This window comes from Podarcis bocagei (genome assembly GCF_964188305.1).
Source record: "Podarcis bocagei genome assembly, chromosome: 6".
Classification (NCBI taxonomy): Eukaryota; Metazoa; Chordata; class Lepidosauria; order Squamata; family Lacertidae; genus Podarcis; species Podarcis bocagei.
This window is the reverse complement of record NC_138130.1, coordinates 96014019-96035501: the sequence shown is the minus strand read 5'-3', so window position 1 is coordinate 96035501 and position 21483 is coordinate 96014019. Positions and strand designations below refer to the sequence as shown.

The 21483-nt window shown below is 45.5% G+C and overlaps 1 protein-coding gene across 1 annotated transcript in view; it reads right to left on the bottom strand.

The window, feature by feature from the left end:
• DLG2 (discs large MAGUK scaffold protein 2) overlaps nt 1-21483 on the bottom strand; it is a 907935-nt gene that overhangs the window by 200335 nt on the left and 686117 nt on the right. The window contains exons 14-15 of the mRNA XM_081196960.1: nt 17778-17922; nt 16260-16401 (exon numbers count right to left, since the gene is read on the bottom strand). Coding sequence (XP_081053086.1) covers nt 16260-16401; nt 17778-17922 — 287 coding nt within the window. The remainder of the gene's footprint in view (nt 1-16259; nt 16402-17777; nt 17923-21483) is intronic.

Below are 21483 nucleotides of genomic sequence, written 5' to 3'. Positions count from 1 at the left end.
TTTTCACTCACATGCACTTTCCTCTGACTTCAGGGAAGTGTGAATTTTGAAGGGCAGTTATGTTGGCATATTCGTTCCAGACGTGAATACTAGGTAGGTTCGCATTAATATATGAAGCAAATGAATTTCTCCATCATCCCTAGTGTTGGTGTGTGTGGTTCTTGGATATCATTAAGATCACACTTCTGATGGGGAGCTTCTGATGGTTCCCTAATCCCCTGAGGCTTGGTTGGCCATCACTAGGGGACCCAGTCTTCTGTGTGCCCTGTGGAACTCCTTGCCAGTAGAGGTTTGGCAGGAACCATCCCTCTCTCCTTTCTGATGTTTTTTGGTAGACCCTTGTAATACAAATTTTCCTTTTAAACCAATCCATATTTATCAATGCTTTTATGGGTAGTTTTGCTGTTTCTATTCTCATACATTGTATTCTCTCTATATATATTTATTACATGGCTTATCAATGTGTAAATAAAATAAAAAGACAGTGTTCAGATTAAGAGGTGAGCCAGTGTATGTGAGTCTCACATATCCAAATCACTGGACAAAGTATTTCATCAGAGGGAAGGAAACCAGAGGCAATGGGAAAGACAGAGATCATAAGGTGGCATTCAATGCTAGTCCTACTCAGAGTAGACCCACTGAAGTTAATGGGCATGACTTAGGTTCATTAATTTCAATGGGTCTGCTCTGAACAGGACTTAGCTGACTGCAACCCATGGTCAGTGCCCATGACGGATTAGAGTCCTGAATGTTACAATTGAGGGAAGGAAATATTTCAGATGTGGTTATGCAGGGGAAAGATAAAGGCTTTAGGCTGTAGGCCTAGGTAAAGGAAATAAAAACGGGAGTATGTCAGGTGAAGATGAGGAAAGACTGGGATATGGGATAGTTTCCAATGCACCAGGAGACTGATAATCTACCATCGAAGGCAAGGATAGCCCTGGAAATGTAAGAGTCCTCAGCCAAACAGTGAGAAGATGAGATACATATTCTCTTGTAACACTATTGCTCTCCCCCCACAGCTTTGAGGTCTGCAAGGGGGAAAGCTTTATTTGAGACCCCAAAACCCATGTTCATGTTCAGGACTCTGCTCTGGAACATCTGAAGTCATACTCAAAGCATGTGGTACCCCTCCTTCATCACAAGCTGCAGTCCCCCTCGCACATCTTAGGGAGGACTGTCTGTTTGGGTGGTGTGGTTTCATGGAAGCTTGAACCTCAATACCGTTTCAAAATGTTATCAGCCATGAGAAGGATGGCAAATCCAAAGCGACCCTTGAGAGCCCAACCGATGCCTAGAGAACTGTGATCCAGCAAACAGGAATCACCGCAGGTTTCCTTTTTCTTTCTTTAGCAGGAGAGCCTCCAGCAGTTCTGGGTTCTGGGTGCCCAACTCAACCTCCTGGAGCAGATTTGGGGAAGGCTGCAGGACATGCATGGGGAAAGGTGAGAACGGGAATAGTCCCATTGTGCTATGTTTCATCCAACCCTCAAAGGATAACAAGAATCAGCCTCAGGCAATCCTATGCCTTGGCTCCAGTTCTCTCACCCTCTGGTGGCACCAGAAGTATCAGTCCTCTCTTCTAATACCCAACGTCATGGTCAGTGGTGGCTGGTGCCGCTTAGAGCCGAGAGGGCAGAAGGAAGGTGGGGTTGCCAACAGTTGGTGGAGCCAGAACCAGTGACAACCCTGACTGGCTGTAAGTGAGGAGGCAGAGGAAGGCAGACCATGCCAGGCTGGTGGCGCAGTGCCCCATTGACCCTCACTGATCAGCCTCCATTGGTCATGAGAGGTCAACTCCCTGTTGCTTGTCCCCATGGACCTTCATTGGTGACCCCAATGTGTAGAGCAGGCTCCCCGCTCCATGGAGATGGCAATGGGGTGAGAGGGAAGTGAGCTAGCATGCCCAGCAACCAACTTGCCCTCCTGAACTTCCCACCATGTGGGGGATTAGAAAGGTAAAGGAGAGCTTCAGTACCGTATTTTTCGCTCTATAAGATGCACCAGACCACAAGACGCACCTAGTTTTTGGAGCAGGAAAACAAGAAAAAAAATATTCTGAATCTCAGAAGCCAGAACAGCAAGAGGGATCTCTGCGCAGTGAAAGCAGCAATCCCTCTTGCTGTTCTGGCTTCTGGGATAGCTGCGCAGCCTGCATTCGCTCCATTAAGACGCACACACATTTCCCCTTACTTTTTAGGAGGGAAAAAGTGAGTCATAGAGCAAAAAATACGGTATTTTGGAAGGAAGAATGCCATGCGATTCAATCTACGGACGTTTATGTAAAGGAAACAAAAGTGGCAGCTTGGAAATGAGCGATGAAGTCTTACACTGGGAAGAAGAACTAATTCTTGGAAATGAATTTAAACATGTGCAGGGAACCAAATCAAAAAGCATTTGGGGAAATGTTAAAATAAAACAAAATGGATAAGCACTCTTTTCAAGATTGATCCACGTTACTTTATCCACAACCAAAGCACTTTCAAAGACCGAACAGCTGCTCAGTTTATGTCTTTTATTGTGATTAAAGCAAATACAAAGCATTTGTTACACTCTGTGAATCGAAATAGATTACATAACAAATGGGTAACAGCCTCCCCCTTTTCACGGCGCCTTCAAGCATCTGGGGACGTCATTTGTTTTTCAGCTTCTACACAGTTGACTTTTTAATTGCTAACATTTAATTTTACATTCTCAAACACACCTTGGGACAAAAGGTTCACATCATTTTATACATCATGGGGGGGAAAAGCCAGGTTTCTGGGCAATCCTTCAATACACATAGCAAATTAACGTCGGGTTGCCACACGTTTTACAGATATTTGATAACCCTGGTTAAAATGCTTTGGTGAATTATGATTCTACCAGCCACATCTCCGGACTGTAAAGCATACATGAGGATTCAATTTATTTCAGTAAGTTCAACAACAGCCATGATGGAGTCTGACATCAACACACTCAAATGCTGGAGAGCTTTTATCCTTACATAGGAAAAGTGAAACAGTACAAGCAGAAGGATAAGAAAAGAAATGGTGGGGGGGGGGACAGTCAAGGTATGGAACGGAAACCTATATAAGTAGATTTCTATCCCCTGCCCCCTTTAAAGCAGGGCTGGAGAACCTCTGGCCCTCCAGATACTTCCAGACTACAATTCCCATCACCTCTCCGCCCTGGTCATGCTCTCGCTAGGGCTCATGGGAGTTAGAGTCCAACAACATTGAAAGTGCCACAGGTTGCCCTGCCCTGTTTTTAAAGGACTACACACTTATCACAGTATGTGTACCACCCTTTCAGATTACTGTCTTTTTCATCATTTGCACAGAAGGTAATTTTGCTCTTCTTAACAGTTTTACATACATTCTGGTTGAGAAACCCACTTCTCATTATACAAGTCTCTAATGTGGAGTGCCACTTTAAGCTGCTCTGCCTGTTGCAGCAACTGTAACACACTGTGCTAGGTGCTGTATCCTTCATTTTAATTGCATCTGCATTGCTCCATTCATTTCTTAATACTCCAACTTGAATTGCAATACAAACGAAGCAATGAAAATACAATGAAAACGAATAGGGATGTTTAATATGATGGATGCGCTATCTCCTGTCTTCAACTACAAATCTGTAGATAGGCCATGGTCCACCCGAATGAAGCTTTCGCGCCACTGGTAGTCCATGGACCACTGTTTGAGAAATCTTGACCTATCGCAACATAGCATGAAGCTCTCTTGACACAACTGTGCGACTCCAAATTTCAGGTTCAAAGCAATCTGCTAAGGATTCTTTAGCTGCAATTCCTGCACTTCAGGGGGTTTGGACTACTAGATTATCCTTGGGATTCCTTACAACTCTTCAATTCTATTATTTTTCATAAAGCCTCCTTTAAATGGATCTCTTTGCTTTTCTCTCTTTCTGTCTTGCCTCACTGAAATTCCTCCATTGTATTTCATTCAGTTTTTCTTCACTCCCTTCATCTTTTTCTCACTTTGGACTGTGAAGCCCTCTTCTCTTTCAAGGACGTGAAGCGACTTTTAATCATTTTTTGCTTAGGAATTTTAAAGAGGTTATTTTATTTTAGATTTTGGAAAGAGAATTTCCCATGGTGAGATCTGAGAAAAATAGCACCCTGGAGAATTTTGGACTTTGCTGCCTGTAATTTTGGATTTGCTGCCTGCAATAATGGGTGGAGAACATTGCCACCATGGCTGATAGCCATTCATTCATTTACTATCTGAGGAATGGTCATAGCTTAACATTTTTGCATGCTGAAACTTCCAGGTTCAATCCCAGGAAGGACTAGAAATGTAGGACTAGAGCTGCTGTCCTATGTTTGCTACGCTTGAGGGACTAATGGTCCGGGCTCAGTTATAAAGCAGATGCCTATGTTCCTATATCCCATGTCATGGCGGACATCAGACCAAGGAAGTCACACTACAGGTTCCAATTTAAACAACTGGGGAAATGGAAGGAGCTCAAATGCAATTAAATGCAACCAAAAGCTCAAGAGAACAAGGCAGCTGTTCCTCCACCACTGGATGTCATAATGGTTCAACCTCAAGGATTGATTGCGCTAAGCCTCTGAATGCAAGTTGCAGGACAGTGTGATTGTCCCTACGTTCTGTAAAAGAAGTGGGCTTCGTGGAGTCATCTGGCTGGCTGCTGAGCTGCCTGTTGAACCAGAAGGGCCTTTTGCACAACCTCTTTTTCTGCTCTTAAAACAGCAGCCAATGTGTTAAGAAAACATGTCTGTGGAGGGTGTTCCACATACTGGGCAGCCATCTGCTCACAGAGAAGATATGCACATTCCCCAAAGCATTTGGGGATTATGCATAATGGCCAGAGGATACACAAAGCCCAGTCAATATGCACACATTCCCTAAGACAGGATTGGTATATCTCAAAAAGTTGAGCTTTTTTAGGAAATCAACTGAGCTTTTTCTTTTTTCACAAAAAGAACACAGTAAGTAAACGTCACCTCCTTGTGGCTTCACCACAGAGAAACTGAATGAGGAAGCCTCTGCTCATTAAAGATCCCTGTGAGAGCATTGACATTCTCATTCTTCATGGCTAAAATCTACATTTGTCTTTCGACTCTCCATCCCCCCATTTTATTCCTCCCCCCCTCCGCCGAATCAAAACCCCTCCAGTGTTGCCAGAACACTGCTGCTTGATTAGTTTCAAATAATCAGCAATCACTCCAAATGAATTTGCATGATGAAGGATCCCAATGTTTGCGGCAAGCAACAGGGTTATTTTCTGCGAGATGCAGCGCTCCATCAGCTCATGCAACTTACGCAAGCGAATAAGAAATTGGCTGCTATTGATAAGTAGGAAACTGCGGGGAGTTTCTCTTTAACAGCCCATTTTCTACTCTTCCATTTTCATTTGTTCTTTATGTTGCCATAACATTGCTACACACGCACGCACGCGCGCGCGCGCGCACACACACACACCATTGCATAATCAAGTAATCAAGCATGCATTGCATGGTGAAATCCACTGCTCTGGGGTTTGTTTTTTAGAATTCAGTATCTAGCTAGAGCTAAGCCTCTAAATCAGGCATAGACAAACTTGGCTCAGAGTTTTGAGACTACAATTCCCATCATCCTTGACCACTGGTCCTGTTAGCTAGGGATGATGGGAGTTGTAGTCCCAAAACATCAGGAGGGCTGAGTTTGCCTATGCCTGCACTAAATAGTGAGTTTTTAATTTGCCAAATCAGGCTTTCATACTCTATGGTGTTCCACGCCTGCTGAGAAATTTGTGCACATCCACCAATTATCCTATGTTAATTGCTGAAGATTCTGAGGGCATATTTAAGGCTGCACACTTGGTTCATGCAGGAAGTTGGCGAGGCCACTTTTAATTGAATGCGGTCCCCAGTGCATACACAACACTTCCCTGCAGTTTTGCACAGAAAGGTCATTAGTGGCAAGCATGATGTGTTTCGGGACATGCTCCCCTTCTGCAATTCCAAGGGACCCCAGGCCTAAACCCTGAAAGCTCAGCTTGAAAATTGGTGCAATGGTGTGACAGCAACGTTATATAGACAAGGTTCAGATAGGCAACATGCCAAGTGCAACAAACTATGGTTTATTGGAGCGGAATAAGCTGCAAGTTTGAAAGCACACCTTCCCCTGCACAGCGTGTCCAATTGCAGTTCAGTCTCCCATTTCTGCTGAACCACAGTTCCCCCATGACATCCAGCTTGTGGTTGAAGTTAGAGCTAGGCCAAGCATTTTGGGCTGAGCTTTTTCAACCATTGCAGAGGGTGCATGTGAACCAAAGAGGCCAATGGCCCTTGTAGCCCATCATCCTGTCCTCGCGATGGCCCAGCAGGTGGCCATAAGCAGCGCTAAAGCAGGATCTGCGCACAACAATTCTCTCCCCCACTTGAAGTTTAGGAAGCGACCTGAAGGTTATTCTCTTGCTGTTTAAAGCATTAAAAGTTCTGTGTCCACGTGAGCCTGGCAGTCCATTCTGGAATGCCCATGAGAACTACAGCCACATCCACATTTAAAGCACATGTAGTTCCCCTCAAGAATCCTGGAAACGGGACTGGGCCCCAGTCAGGGCTACAATTCCCAGCACCCTAAACAAACTACAGTTCCCAGGTTTCTTCAGAAGGAAGCCACGTGCTTTAATTGTATGGTATGGATGAGACCCCAGCGGGGTTCACTGGCCCTTTCTGCACATTGACCAAAAGCATGGAGGGGATCCTGGTTTTGCCTAGTACCACTTCCATTGCCATTCTGGCTGTCCAGGCTACATCAGGAGGAGCTTTAGCCACCAGCTGATTTACCTGTGTAGAGTTCCTCTACATCACGAGGGATGCTGACTGGGCCAGAGTCTCACCTCACAAGGCATTCCATTTCTGCATTAATTTGTGACACATTCTTTCCCCCCAATTCTCCATATTTCAGTTGGCTCTTGTGAAAATTTGTTAGGAATTTAGTGTGATTTCCCACTCTTATGCACATCAGTTTGTGTGTGTTATTTTAAACAGCACATGCATTTTTAGGAACAGTTTGTCCCAATATGTGCATTTTGGTACACATTACAGTGGATGCTCGGGTTGCGAACGTGATCCGTGCAGGGTGCACATTCACAACCCGTAGCGTTCGCAACCTGCGCCTGCGCGTGTGCACACGCACGGGTTGCAATTCGGCGTTTCTGCGCATGCGCAAAGCACAGTTTAGCGCTTCTGCGTATGCGCAACTGCCGAAACCCGGAAGTAACCCCTTCCGGGTTTCGGCGGTCCACAACCCGAAAAAACACAACCTGAAGCGGCTGTAACCTGAGGTATGACTGTACTTGTCTGGAGAATTTGCATTGCAACGTTCAAAGAGGTGCAAATGTTTTGCCTCGGTTCGTGTGTCATTTTGGAATGTACATAAATGCAAACTGAATTCTCACCTGTCCCTAAACTGAGGACAGAAAGCAGGTACATGTACCTTCAGGCTGGCCTCTACTGGACACAAAACAATGTTGGGCTAGATGGCTATTTGATCTGATCAAGTAAGTTTAATTGTTGAATATTTATGTAGGATCACATGGAATGAGGCAGGGGCCTATGTGCCTACATTGGTATCTGAGCAGAAGCCCCTTCTGATGCAATTTGAATATGCAGATCTTGAGAGAGCACAAGTGGAGGGGGTGGTGACACCCAGCTACATGAGGGAAGAAGGGGAGGAGGGATAGCTTGTTCTTTCTCTGACAAACCACAGCTTGTTGGACAAGGAGCATCGGAAACCAGCCAACATGATAGTTGGGGGGGGGGCAGTGGCGTAGCGTGGGGGGTGCAGGGGGGGCCGGCCGCACCGGGCACAACATCGGGGGGGGGGGCGCTCGCACTCGCAGCTCTCTGCCCCTACCTGGCTCATTCACTCTCTCTCACTGCAGCGCTGGCTGTGCGAATCCGATCCGAGCCGCCGGGTCGCCGCCCACTGTGGAGGGGGTGGGTGCCAGGCGTGCGGTGCGGAGAGAGAGAGAGGGACTATCTGGGGGAGGGACAGTGCAGCGGCCGCCCAGCGCAGCGCTGAGCGCGGGAGAGAACCACACCAGCCCAGCCCAGGCAGCAGCAAGAAGAAGCTGGCAGCGGCGGCAGGTTAGGGGTTAGGGGGCGCAAATTACTTGCCTTGCCCCGGGTGCTGACAACCCATGCTACGCCGCTGGGGGGGAACTGATCAGGTGGCATTAAGAATGCATTGCCCGGATTCCTCGTCTCCCCTGGGGGACAGGGTCTCCCTTTCTTTCAATCTCAAAGAAGGGCAAACATCTGAATTCTGCAATATTTGCTAGACGCCTTTTCTTTCCTAAACAGAAATGCTGAAAATGTCTTTTGTAGTATAAATATAGAATAAACGGTCGCTTCCTGTTTCCTCAGTGGAAATAATTGTTCTCCTCCCCTCTGCTGACTTAGGGCCAGATTGCATCCTTCCTTCCATGTTAATGAGCACCTGATTAGTATGTCGTGCTAATAAGGCCAAGGACACAGGTCTGATTCTCAGACAGGTGCTGGGGGAAGTTGAAGGCACACGAATCCACTGCCTTGCTGAAGCTGAGCAGGGCTGGGTCTGGAGGTGTAACTGCTTGGAAACCACATTTAGACTACTTTGGTTTCCATGACGGAAAAAAAATAGGGATATATTGATGGCTGGTGAATTGGATAGCAGGTAAATGTGTATCTCCTGGCATCTTCAAGTTTGGATTTTTTTAAAAAAAGAAAAAAAAGCACACTATGGCAATAATATAATCACAGTATGGGGCGGGGAAACAGTTCCAAGAGGACATGTGCATTGAACGGGATCACACGATATTTTCCAACACCAAACCATGCTGTCATAACAGTGCAACTTCGACTGAAAAGCATTATTCAAACACCAAACACCTGACAGTTGCAGAATAAGCAGCAGCCACAGGTTTACACTGTAGAAAGCAGGGTCATATGTAGCAAAAAAATAAATAAATACACCGAGTTGTTAAAATTAAGGTCTTAATGGTAGGGAACCTATCTCTGGAACCCCAACTGCTGTTGCTTCAAGACGAGAGTGGATCATGAAGAGGCAATTGCAGATCCAGGTTGAGGATCTGTCTCCAGCATAAAGCTATCCCATACCACACACTCCCCCCCCCTCAGCTAACCTTACTCAAAGGGTTTTTGTGAAAATAAAATTGGGGTGATGGGGGAGAGAACAAGCCATGCCACCCTGAGCTTGATTACTAAAGAGAAAAAAGGTCTCTTCAACAGGCTCTCTCGACTGAAGCATCTTCCAATGTGTACCAGCCCAGGGCTTGAGTAGTAATTTCTTTCTGGGGCTGAAAACAACGACAACATCCTTGCAGAAATCTGGTGGTCTAGGCCAGCCTGGTTCCCTGTAGATGTTGCTGGACTACAACTCCCATCAGCCCCTGAGGCTCGTGACGTGGTGGCTCAAATTGTCTGTAGCCAATTTGTCCCCAGAGCTGCGCCCTCTCTACAGAACAAGGTTGTTGTGCTGTGTGAGAGGAGCTAGCTGTGCAATCTGGGTGGGATTCTGCATCTATGGAAGCGTAGGCCAGTGATCAAAGCCTATGCTCATTGTTTTCCCATAATTCTAGCAGGGTAATATCGCCCGAGGGGTTTAGTTTGGATGGGAAAGAAAGATTTCAACAGCTGTGTATACCTCGGGTTATAGACGCTTCAGGTTACAGACGCTTCAGGTTACAGACTCCGCTAACCCAGAAATAGTACCTTGGATTAAGAACTTTGCTTCAGGATGAGAACAGAAAACGCGCGGCAACAGCAGGAGGCCCCATTAGTGAAAGTACTCCTCTAGTTAAGAACAGTTTCAGGTTAAGAATGGACTTCCAGAATGAATTAAGTTCTTAACCCGAGGTACCACTGTATCTGACAGAGAGCTCACGAAGCTGCATACTCCTAAAATAATGGCTTTCGGGGGTTGAAAATGATTAGCAGACCCTAAAGAAGTGCAGGTATGTCACTGCTAGGTATATCTGATTTTTTTTAAAAAAAGCCCTGGGAATTTTACCAACCACTAACCCTCTAAATATCCTTCCTTATATTTGTTTTAACATGTAGCTCTAGCTGACTTTTATTTCTGGGTCCCTCATGTGCTCATTAGCCTGGATAAACATTTCACTTGTATTTACAGGAAAAGAAAAGAAAAGCAATTATTTTTTAAGAGAGTTCACAGCAAAACTCAGCAACAGTTGCTACTTAAACAACACATTACAACATGCAAGCAAAAACCGCTCGACAGTGAATTGTAAATATTAACAACAATGGAATTGCCTGGAGAAGCAAAAGAACAGAGGTTTCTGGTTAACTTTCGAACCATTCAGGAAGCATAGTAAAAAAATACTGTAGCAGTGAATTAGTGATAAGAAGAAAAAGGGGGGGAAAGTACAACCTTGGTCAATTCTCTCTCTTGTGAGCGATGCATTAGGCTAAACTGCAAACATGCACTTAGCTCTATCAAACTGCAGAATATCGTTCTCTCTCCCTCTCTAGTTTCATTATCGAAACAAGCAAAGCAGAATTTGGCCAGCAGCACCTCCATGCTTGGACAGCGCATGGAACACACATTCCATACCTCAAGGTTGTCATGGTTACCATGCGAAGCGGCATTGAGGACTTGCAGTAATGATCATGTTTGTTTGCTTAAAAATACACAGGGCTACACAAGAGAATAACTGCAGCGAATGTGGCTGGGGTGGGGACGGGGGAGGTTGAAACTGATTGTGGAGATGATTTGGCATCGGCTAAGCCATGGGCTGTCCAAAGATTATGTATCCCACAATATAGAGATACTGTGAGAGTGGCAAGATGCAGATGGGTAGATCATAGAAACGTGCCTGGTATGAAATCAGACAATGCATCCATCCAGCTCAGTATTGTATAGTCTAGGAGTAGGAAACCTTTTCCCACCTGAGGACCATGTTCTCCTCTAGGGAAACTTCTAGTGGCTGGTGTGGCCAGAGGCAAAAGCTAGTGGATCAATTAATACATTCCCTCCCATTGTACAGTAAGCTACTTTCTGTACACCCCCCTCTGCATCCTCCATCAGGCAAGTGAGACGTATTACTGAAGTCCAAGGACATATTCCTGCTTGGGGGGTGGGAATCACCCAAGGAAAGGGTAACTCAGGGTGTGTTCTGGAGAGGGTTTTAAGGGCCACAGGGCCCCCTGATGCTACTCTGGTCTACTCTGACTGGCAATATAGTGAGACTCACACAAATCTTCCCAAGTACGGAAAGAACCACATCTTCCACAACAAATGCACATCACACAAAGGTTTATCCACCACCTGCATATCCACCAGGCAGAGGGCCTTCTCGGTAGTGGCACCCGCCCTGTGGAACGCCCTCCCACCAGATGTCAAAGAGAAGAACAACTACCAGTCTTTTAGAAGACATCTGAAGGCAGCCCTCTTTAGGGAAGCTTTTAATGTTTAACAGACCACTGTATTTTAATACTCTGTTGGAAGCCACCCAGAGCGGCTGGGGAAACCCAGCCAGATGGGCGGGGTATAAATAATAAATTCTATTCTATTCTATTTGGACATATAGGAAAGGGATTTCCTTGCTTATTGTATGCAGGCAGGGATTCTGACCCAATCAGGGTTCCATCCGTCATGGAGGATTTCCACTCATATAAACCAGTAAATTTAAACACACACACACACAAAATCAACCACATGCCTGGGGGCTGCCCTACATGCTCCAACAAAGGGGTGCTTACTTGAATAATATATTGGGGTGGGAGCAGGCAATCACAAGATGCACAGCATTTGAATCAATCACAAGATGCACAGCATTTGAATGGCAATGTCCGTCAGCTTAGGGGGTGGGCCCCTCAAGTATTTTCTTGGGGGGTGGCAAAGGAACCTCACTCCCTAAGTGTTGGCTCCTATGCTCCCTGGGATTCACAGAGATCAAATCAGGGCACTGCCTCTCCGACTCAACAACCTCATTGAGAAACTGGGCAGGAGAATGGGATACAGATATGTATTTCTTCTTTCAGACCTCAGTCGTCATAGCATACTCGGTGGTTATATAGAGCATAATGCCAATAGGATGTGCATTGCTACAAGGTTGTTCAGATGACAAAGGCTTTCCAGGGTATCAGGCTTTTTCTTGTCACCTGCCACCAGGTGAGGATGCCAGGGATGGAACCAGGGATCTTTTGCATCTTGTGCTCTCCTTATCTTGTAATTGAAGGTAGGAATGGATGGAACTGCCTATCTTGTGAATTGCTCATGTGTTCACTCACAACTTGAATGCCATTCCATTTCTGCATTAATTTGTGACACCTTCTTTTTTCCCCAAATTCTCCACATTTCAGTTGGCTCTTATTAAAATTCCTTAGGAATTTAGTGCGATTTCTCTCTCTTATGCATGTCAGTTTTGAGTGTTATTTGCACTAACACATGCATTTTAAGGAACAGTTTTGTCCGAATATATGCATTACTTGTCTGGAGAATTTGCACTGCAACATTCAGAGAGGTGCAAACTTTGAAAGACGGCTTTGCTTTGGTTCATGTGTCATTTTGGAAAGCACATAAATGCAAACGGAATCAAATTCACCCCAGTCCCTAAACTGAGGACAGAAAGCAGAAATGTGTACCTTCAGGCTGGCCTCTACTGGACGCAAAAAAATGCTGGGCTAGATGGATCTTTGAACTGATCAAGTAAGTTTAATTGCTGAAAGATCACATGGCAAGAGCATAGGTGCTTTCTTCCCCTGAAGCACATTAAAAACATTATTATGAAATATAACTGCATAATAACAGCAGGCATTGGTGGGTAAACTTTGTTACATAATTTGTGGACGGTCCACTCGAGCTTCATTGAAATTTAATCTAATTTAGGGCTGTTGCTTTTTGTTTCTGCTTTTAAAAAAGGGTTGGGTCCAGGTTAGGTTAGTTGCACTTGCATCTCATTAAAACCAACGGGGTGTAAACTGAGTCATGACTATCTTTTTTCTCATTGCTTTGAATGGGCCTTAAGTCCATCTAACAATAGCATTTCCCCCAAATGCATTCAGAAAAACATTCTGCTCCTTTCCAAACACATGACAATATATTGCCAAAGCTTCACATTATTTAGTATTTCTCATCTACAGATTGCAAAAATTCATTACACAAGCAGGCAAACTTTCAGTAGCGGTTTCGTATAGCATCAAGAAAGCTGCAAAAAAGCAAAGATGATGTACACGCACACACACGCACGCACACAAAGTCAGTAGGAGAGAAGGGAGCTGGAGGCTGACTTTCTAGCTCCCAATCCAACCACTGGCACACGCCGCCTTTTGTTTCTTATTGCGCAAACTGAGCAACATGAAAATATTCACACCAAAATAAGTAGCACTACATTTAAGCAGGTTCACAAGCCGGTGCCCGCAAATCTTGTGTTTAGAGCACTGAAAGTTACTCTAAAAGAAGGCATAAGATCTTCTCCCTTTCCAGCAGGCAGAAGTGAACAAAAAGGAATAAAAGGATTTTGTTTGTCTGTCTGTCTCAGGGATTGATCGTATCTCTTGCACTCATGAGAATCCCCCTACTGGCTGGCAGTGGTCCCTGTTCCAGTGGGAAACACCTACCAAGGGAAGTCATATCTGCAAAAAGAGAGAGAAGTCACTAGGGCCGATATCGTAAAGGGAGCTAGAAGACGGAGCTTTGTCTCGTGCAATGCTCTCCAATTGATGCTGCTTCACTCATGGCACTTTTAAAACGCAGAACAGGTCTAGGATTCCTGGGCTGCAGCACAGGTCTGGTAGCAGTGGCAATGTTCCTAGGCAACTAACAGGACTGCAGCGCTCTGGCTGAGCTTTCTCCTGATGCAAAACAAAAATGCTCTTTCTGGGAAAGCTTAGGTCCACCAGCTTTGTATACCCCGGAAGTTTAATTGTTCAAGGGAGGAATGGATTGTATTGGCTATTATAGGGTATGGTACCCTAAGGTTATCAGATTTTTTTCAATGAATCCAGGGACACTTGTCAACTTCCTACTAAATAGATGGATTGTGTCAGGGGACTGATTTGTAAATCTGGGGGCTGTCCCCGGGAAACAGGGACATCTGGTAACCTTATGGTACCCAGTGCTGGCCAGATTAGTTTCACAGTGGGGTGTGGGAGGTCCTGACTTCAGCGCACCACCCAGGTAAATTGCAATGAGGTTGGTGTTGGGAAGATAGCTCCATGACTTCATGGCATCCCACAGGTCGCTACTGGTAGCAGCCATTTCCTCCTCGCTCAAATTCTCTGGCAATGTCAGAAGCCAATCCCAGACCCGCATTTGCAGCCAAACACCTTGCTCCATCCAGAATGTGAAGCGCCTGCTTCCGAACACCTAAACCACGTGGGCAGAGTCATCAAAGTGCCATGATGGGATGGATGCAGCTCCCTGGCGACTGTACACTCAGGGTGATTAAATGGCTCCTTTGCTTTCGCATCGGAGAATAATGATATGAAATTATCATTGGTTTTTTTAACTTTCCCACAAGCCTTTCCAATGTGGGTTCAATATTAGCATGCAAAACCTAAGGCTTTCGTTTGAGGGAATGGCTAATAACAAGAGAGCTAATAACAAGAGAGCACCCAGATGTGTATTCACGGGGGGAGGTTGTTATTATTATTATTTTATTTTAAAAAATGGCTTGGGCTCTCTAAACAAAGAATTCATAGCAACTGAACAAAACCTTTCTCAAGGTTCTTGGGGAGAAGGTAGGGTGTCAAGGTCCCATGCACTCAGCCGAGAGCTGCCAGAGGCAAATATTCTTGTGGGGTTTGTCATAAGGCATCTATGTCATGTTCCTGTCATTCTTAAATGCCGAAAACTAGTGCAGGGGGGAAGTGTATACGTGTCATGTGCATATGTAGGAGATGTGCATTTTTTGGGTGGTTTATAGACTATTGCTCTTCAGCGGTCAAAACAATCAGGGTGACCACATGCATGTGAACGGCAGAAGAAACTCAGAGCTGATTGAGGTTGCTTATACTTTGAAGCTGGGCCTGAGTGAACTGACTGAGCAGATCACTAGAGACAGATGCGGAATCAAATCTGCATTATCTCTGCATAATAGATCTCTGTGCGGTTGCTCCCACAGCGGGTTATAAAAATTGAGAAAGCAGTCTGAAGAGGGAAGCACTTTTGCTGTCGATACAGAAGCAAAGGGGAGGAAGAGCCCCCTCCATTCTGCCCCAGACTTGGTGTGCATATTTCAGAAATGCAAAATTGCAATGGGCAAGAGATCTCACAGAAGCAGCAACTTGGAGGTGAGTGCTGCCCAACATGTGAGCCTCGGGTTGAGGGACCGATACGAAAGTGAGCAGAAGTCCCAAGGATGTGGTGCTAACTCGGAGGCATATCAGGAGTGGTAGGGGGCAAATTTGGGAACAGTAGCTGACCTGTTGTCTTCAAGCTACATATTTGCAAGGACAACTTCTTCCACAACAATGTTTTAAGATCAGCAGGTGAGACCCTACGCAGGATGAAGTACGCAGCGTGGAGCTCTGGGAAATGGCCTTTTCAGTCGTCACTCCTTGCATGCAGATCTCCCTCTCTACTATCTTTCCTGTATCGTTTTAGTTGGCTGGTTAAAATGTACTTTTTTCAGAGGGCATTTGAAGGAGGAGGAACCCGATTAGATCAATGGATTAGCTGCTGCTGCTGCTAGTAAATTGCTTCTTTAGCCAATTAAGAATCATTGTGTTATCTTTTCCAAGGGCTGTGTTATATTAGATAGCTGAAGCATTCTTTTATTCTTATTCGGCTGCGCTGTCAAGTTGCCTTTTTATATGCAAAGGAAGGCATATAAAAGCATCCAAATAAATGAGAAAGTGTCGTGCAGAATGCAGTGCCTAGCAGAATAGCAGGAAAATCCATGATATTCTGCAAGGAGCTGGGCTGGGAGAAGGAGGAAGAGAAACTGGGGCTGGCCTTTGAGGCAGAGAACAGGGCAGGAAAATATTGAGGCTTTGGTAGCCAGTGGGAAGCAGTGGTGGGTCAGGGTCATTACAAGCCACTGACGTTGCACCTGTTGTCTACCCTTGTCATAATACACAGAGTGGCCCATTAGGCTAACCATTAATTACGCGCAAGAGAAGGTGATGCACCTCCTGCTTCCTGATGATTTTGAGAGTCCCTATGTAATGAGACTGCTCCACTGTTCATGCACTGCCAACATTCTAATAATGGCATTAAAATTGTGCTTCCTGAACCAAGTAATCATTCAGAGGCACTCAGTAAAGGCGGATATCTGACCTGGTATAGTCATCCTCGACAAGCATGTGCTTTGGGATAGGCGAATATCTTCCCGGTGAGATGGGAGCCAAAGATGCCTTGTATTCTAAAGTGCCGTTGTTGCCTGAAGACAGTATATGGTTTTCCATTGGCGGGGAATAAGCTGCAGGTTAAAAACAAACAAATGAGTTGTGATTACAGTGATACCTCGAGTTACATACGCTTCAGGTTACATACGCTGCAGGTTACAGACTCCACTAACCCAGAAATAGTACCTCGGGTCAAGAACTTTGCTTCAGGATGAGAACAGAAATCATGCTCCAGCGGCACGGCGGCAGCAGGAGGCCCCATTAGCTAAAGTGGTGCTTCAGGTTAAGAACAGTTTCAGGTTAAGAACAGACCTCCAGAACGAATTAAGTTCTTAACCCGAGGTACCACTGTAGTGGGATTTGAACACTGCACAGCTCATTGCGGAAGAGCTCATTTTATTCAAATGGGGATGGATCCCATTTAAGTCACTTTGGAATCAACGTGGCATGTTCACCATGACTTAACTCAAGCCCAACTGATTTCAGGGGGAGCTAAGTGCAGCTGACTTTCCTGGGATGCAGCTCAACATTTCTGTTCCGACCTTGTGTTAAACAGGCAGCCAACCCTTCGGAGAAATTGACAAATATTAAAACAATTCAACAGTTGGCTACCATTTTGGACAATCCTTTGTCCATACAAAATGACCCCCTGAAGGTTTTCCTGCTTCCTTCTACCCCTCTAGCACCCTGAGATAGGGGCATCTGGAGCCAGTCTCAGTAGGTGATCTCAAAAAGCAGACAGGTTCAAATTAGACAAAACTATTGCGGCCAAGGGTTGGGAACAGGGTGGCAAGAGCAACCCATTGCTTGTTACCGCAAAAGAGGTCACACTTCTGCGAGTGTTGAAACCAAATGCTAACCAGGTTTGAGCTACACGTGAGAGTTCAAATCCAGTGCTTTCAAATTGTTTTTGTCCATCAAGATGAATGGTCCTCCCACATCTTCGCCTCCTGAGCTCAGGATGTTTCCCTATTCGCCTGGGATTGAATTTCTAGTTTTTCAAATGAAGTCACTTGAAAACACAGCAGAGTACAGCAGTGTTGACAGCAGTGCTTCCCAAACTTGGGTCTCCAGCTGTTTTTGGACTACAGTTCCCATCATCCCTCACCACTGGTCTTGCTAGCTAGGGATAATGGGAGTTGAAGTCAAAAACAGGGTAGGACCTGAACCAATGGATTCCAATTACAAGAAAGGAGATTCTGACTCAACATCAGGAAGAACTTTCCCGACAGTAAGAGCTGTACAGCAGTGGAATTGACTCCATCTGGAGGTGGTGGACTCTCCTTCCTTGGAGCTTTTTAAGCAGAGGTTGGGTGGCCATCTGTCATGGATGCTTTAGCTGAGATTCCTGCATTGCAGGGGGTTGGACTAGACGACTCTCGAGATCCCTCCCAACTCTACAATTCCATGGTTCTATGACATTAAGAATGAGAGACAGGCAATTACTTACAATGGGTAATGTCTGGTGGGCCATAGGGATCAGTCATGTAAATGGTGGTGGGCTTCCCAACTTTTAAATAAACTACGTCGGATGTATTCTTCAATATTGCTACTGCTTCTTCATGTGTTACTTCTTCTAAACAGTAATTATTTACCTAATGGGAGTAAAGAGATGGATGCATTAGGCTGGTCACAAACTAAAATGCTACCCGTTCACATGCTAATCAAGGAATTCAATATACGGTGCCAATTAGATTATTACAGGTGAGAAGGTTTACAGCTTTAGAGGAATTCCCATTTAAAACTCAGAAGCCCCGGGATAAAGAATGATGGTTTACTGCTTGGATTCTAATTTCAAGGGCTTGGGTACAAGTTTCAAAATGAATATAGTTCCTTAATGTCCTTTGCTAATCACAGGACAGCTTGGTTTATTGAATGAGATCAGGACGGCAATTTGAACGAGAGAACGCTGATGGGATCTCGAAGCATTTCACTGCAAGATGGTAATGCTTTGCAGCATGCACGGGCAAATTGTTCTAGCGCTCATATTATAAATAGATGCTGCTCTTTATCCACCAAATGGATGCACACACAGTGCAGTGTTACAAAAGTTGTGTGCCGCTCCCACTCTCTGGGTGTCCAGGTATTCCTAGTACAGTGGTACCTCGGGTTACATACGCTTCAGGTTACCTACGCTTCAGTTTACAGAGTCCGCTAACCAGAAATAGTACCTCGGGTTAAGAACTTTGCTTCAAGATGAGAACAGAAATTCTGCTCCGGCGGCATGGCGGCAGCAGGAGGCCCCATTAGCTAAAGTGGTGCTTCATGTTAAGAAGAGTTTCAGGTTAAGAACAGACCTCCTGAACGAATTAAGTACTTAACCCAAGGTACCACTGTATTGAGACACTGCGGAGCCTGTTGTAGTTTTAAGAAATGTGGTTTATTCACGTATTTACACCCTCGGTCTGCATGGAAGGAGCCCAGAACTTACAGCATGGTGCTTTCAAGAGGGGCTTTTCCCCCACAGCATTGCAGCCAGCCTGCCCAAGATGGATCCCAGTCTCTCTCTCTCTCTCTTTCCAGCAACCCTTGCTTCAGACCATAGGAGCCAACTCCTAGGGGCTGTGGAGGTTTCCGCCCCCACAATAAAATATTTGATGGGCATTCCCATTCAAAGTATGTGTGTGCAGAGCATCATGTGATCAATTATGCAGGGCGCCCCCACAATATTTCATTCAAATTGGCACCCCTGCTCAAGACTCCCTTTTCCTGTTACCTCACACTCAGTTACCCTAGCACCTTCCAACCTTCACACCTCAGGGCAAGGGGGAAGGACAGTTCTCACGTATTACCAATGGCCCTCAATGGCCCTGTATTGTTTCTTAACGGCCCTAGCTTGGCTAAGTCCTTTTGCATAGGCTAGCCTAGGAATTCCTCTGCACCCTGTATCTCTCCCTTCACACCCCAAATAATCAAAATCCCACCATTTCTATGGGTTTGCCCCCCCCCCCAATATACAAGTTACAGATAGGTAGCCGTGTTGGTCTGCCATAGTCAAAATAAAAAAAAATTCCTTCCAGTAGCACCTTAAAGACCAACTAAGTTAGTTCTTGGTATGAGCTTTCGTGTGCATGCACACTTCTTCAGATACACTGAAACAGAAGTTGCCAGAGAAACCAGTAGGAGAACACTTTAATCTCCCAGGACATTCTATACAAGATCTCAAAGTAGCTGTTTTACTACAAAGGAATTTCAGAAATAGACTGGAAAGAGAAGCTGCTGAATTGCAACTCATTACCAAACTCAAAACCATGGAGAGACCTGGTCTGAACAAAGACATTGGATTCTTATCTCATTATACATGACTAAGCCATTTTTAACCTTCTCACCCCTTGCCTTTTCCTGTAAGACCTATTGCAGTCGTTAAGAGTCGTCAACAGGCTCATCTCAGCTATCTGCCAATCTCCCATTCCCACCACCCTTCTGAGTAATACCCCTCCCCACCTTCTCACTATATAGAAGGAGCTGGCAACTTCTGTTTCAGTGTATCTGAAGAAGTGTGCATGCACACGAAAGCTCACACCAAGAACTAACTTAGTTGGTCTTTAAGGTGCTACTGGAAGGAATTTTTTTATTCCAAATATACAAGAGTAGCTTACAATCTTCCTTTTCATTAGTTCATTGCACTTTCCCCCAAGGAGAAAAAGTCAGCACACATGGTACTCCCCTGCTTCCCTCTTTTATATTAACAACAGCCCCATGAACTGAGTTGGGCCAAGGGATTGTAACTTGGTAGAAGGTCCTATGGAGTCAGCGAGGTGCCTTCAGCTATTTGGGACCCATCCCTGATCATAGGCCATGCTGGCTGGGGCTGGTGGAAGTTGTAGTTTGCAACATCTGTGGGGCAACTCATTGGCTACTCCTGGCCTAGAGAATGTTTTAACTCTGGGTGAGACAAAGCACATTTGGACAAAGTTTCTGGATGAGAGCTTACAGGGGATCCCCCCCAACTTGGCTGGTCTCAGCTGCTCTAGGGAGATGAGGTATATATACACCGTATTTTTTGCTCTATAGGACGCACTTTCCCCCCTCCAAAAATTAAGGGGAAATGTGTGTGCGTCCTATGGAGCGGATGCAGGCTCCTTGGCTTCAGCGATAGCAACGCAAAGCCTCCGAAGCGCAGAGGGAGCGCTCCCTCCGCGCTCTGGAGGCTTCGCGTTGCTTTCGCTGAAGCCTGGAGAGCGAGAGGAGTCGGTGCGCACCGAGCCCTCTCGCTCTGGAGGCTTCAGGGATAGCCGCCTGAAGCCTTCGGAGCGCAGCGCAAGTTTCCACTGCGCTCCACAGGCTTCGGGTTCCTTTTGCTGAAGCCGGGAGAGCAAGACTCTCCTGGCTTCAGCAGAGAGGGAGAGCTGCGCAGTGCCCCTTCAGCCAAGCAGGAGGAGAAATGGAAGGGGCTCCATTTCTCCTGTCGCTTCGCTGAAGGGGCGCTGAGCAGAGAGGGGGAGAATTTTTTTCCCTTGTTCTCCCCCTCTAAAACAAGGTGCGTCCTATGGTCCGGCAAATCATCCCCCACATTAATTCTTCACTGGGTATTTTTGTGTGTGGTGTGTGTGTGTGTTAGGTGCTGGCCATTTTAATCTAATCTGGAAGATCTTCACTCTTCCTCTCAAGAGCCCCTCTAAGCAAATTTTGCCCGAATTCAATAAAATCAAGCCGCCCGAATGTTGGGAGGAAGGAAACAGCGGAAGAGCAAGCAAAGAGTTCCGGGGAAACGTACAAATTTTATTTAGATTTCTGGCTCAAGTGGAAAATTGCCCCCTTTACATCTGCAGTACACAGCCTCTTGGGATTTGATTGGATTGTAACTGAGAGGGAGCTGAGTGCCGGTTTTGTGCTGTGGCAAAGTTTTGCCCTTTTAAAAACAACAACACACAACACTCTTGAAAATCATTTCTGCTTCTTCTCATGCCTGTTCAAGTACAACTGTAGTGAGTGTTCTACAGTGAACATCTGTGAACTGGGGAGCTGTAATTGGCCTATTGCTGCTTATTCAAATGGCTCTTTTGAAGCTCCGTGATTTGGAGAGCTCTAAAACTGAAGCAGTTCTCTTCCCCCTCCTTGTTGTTTTTTTTCTGAAGGCCTAAAAATTGCTTTAAGATAGTGAGTCTATTGTTCCACTTAATTGTCAATGCATTGTCCCTCAAAGGACAGAACTG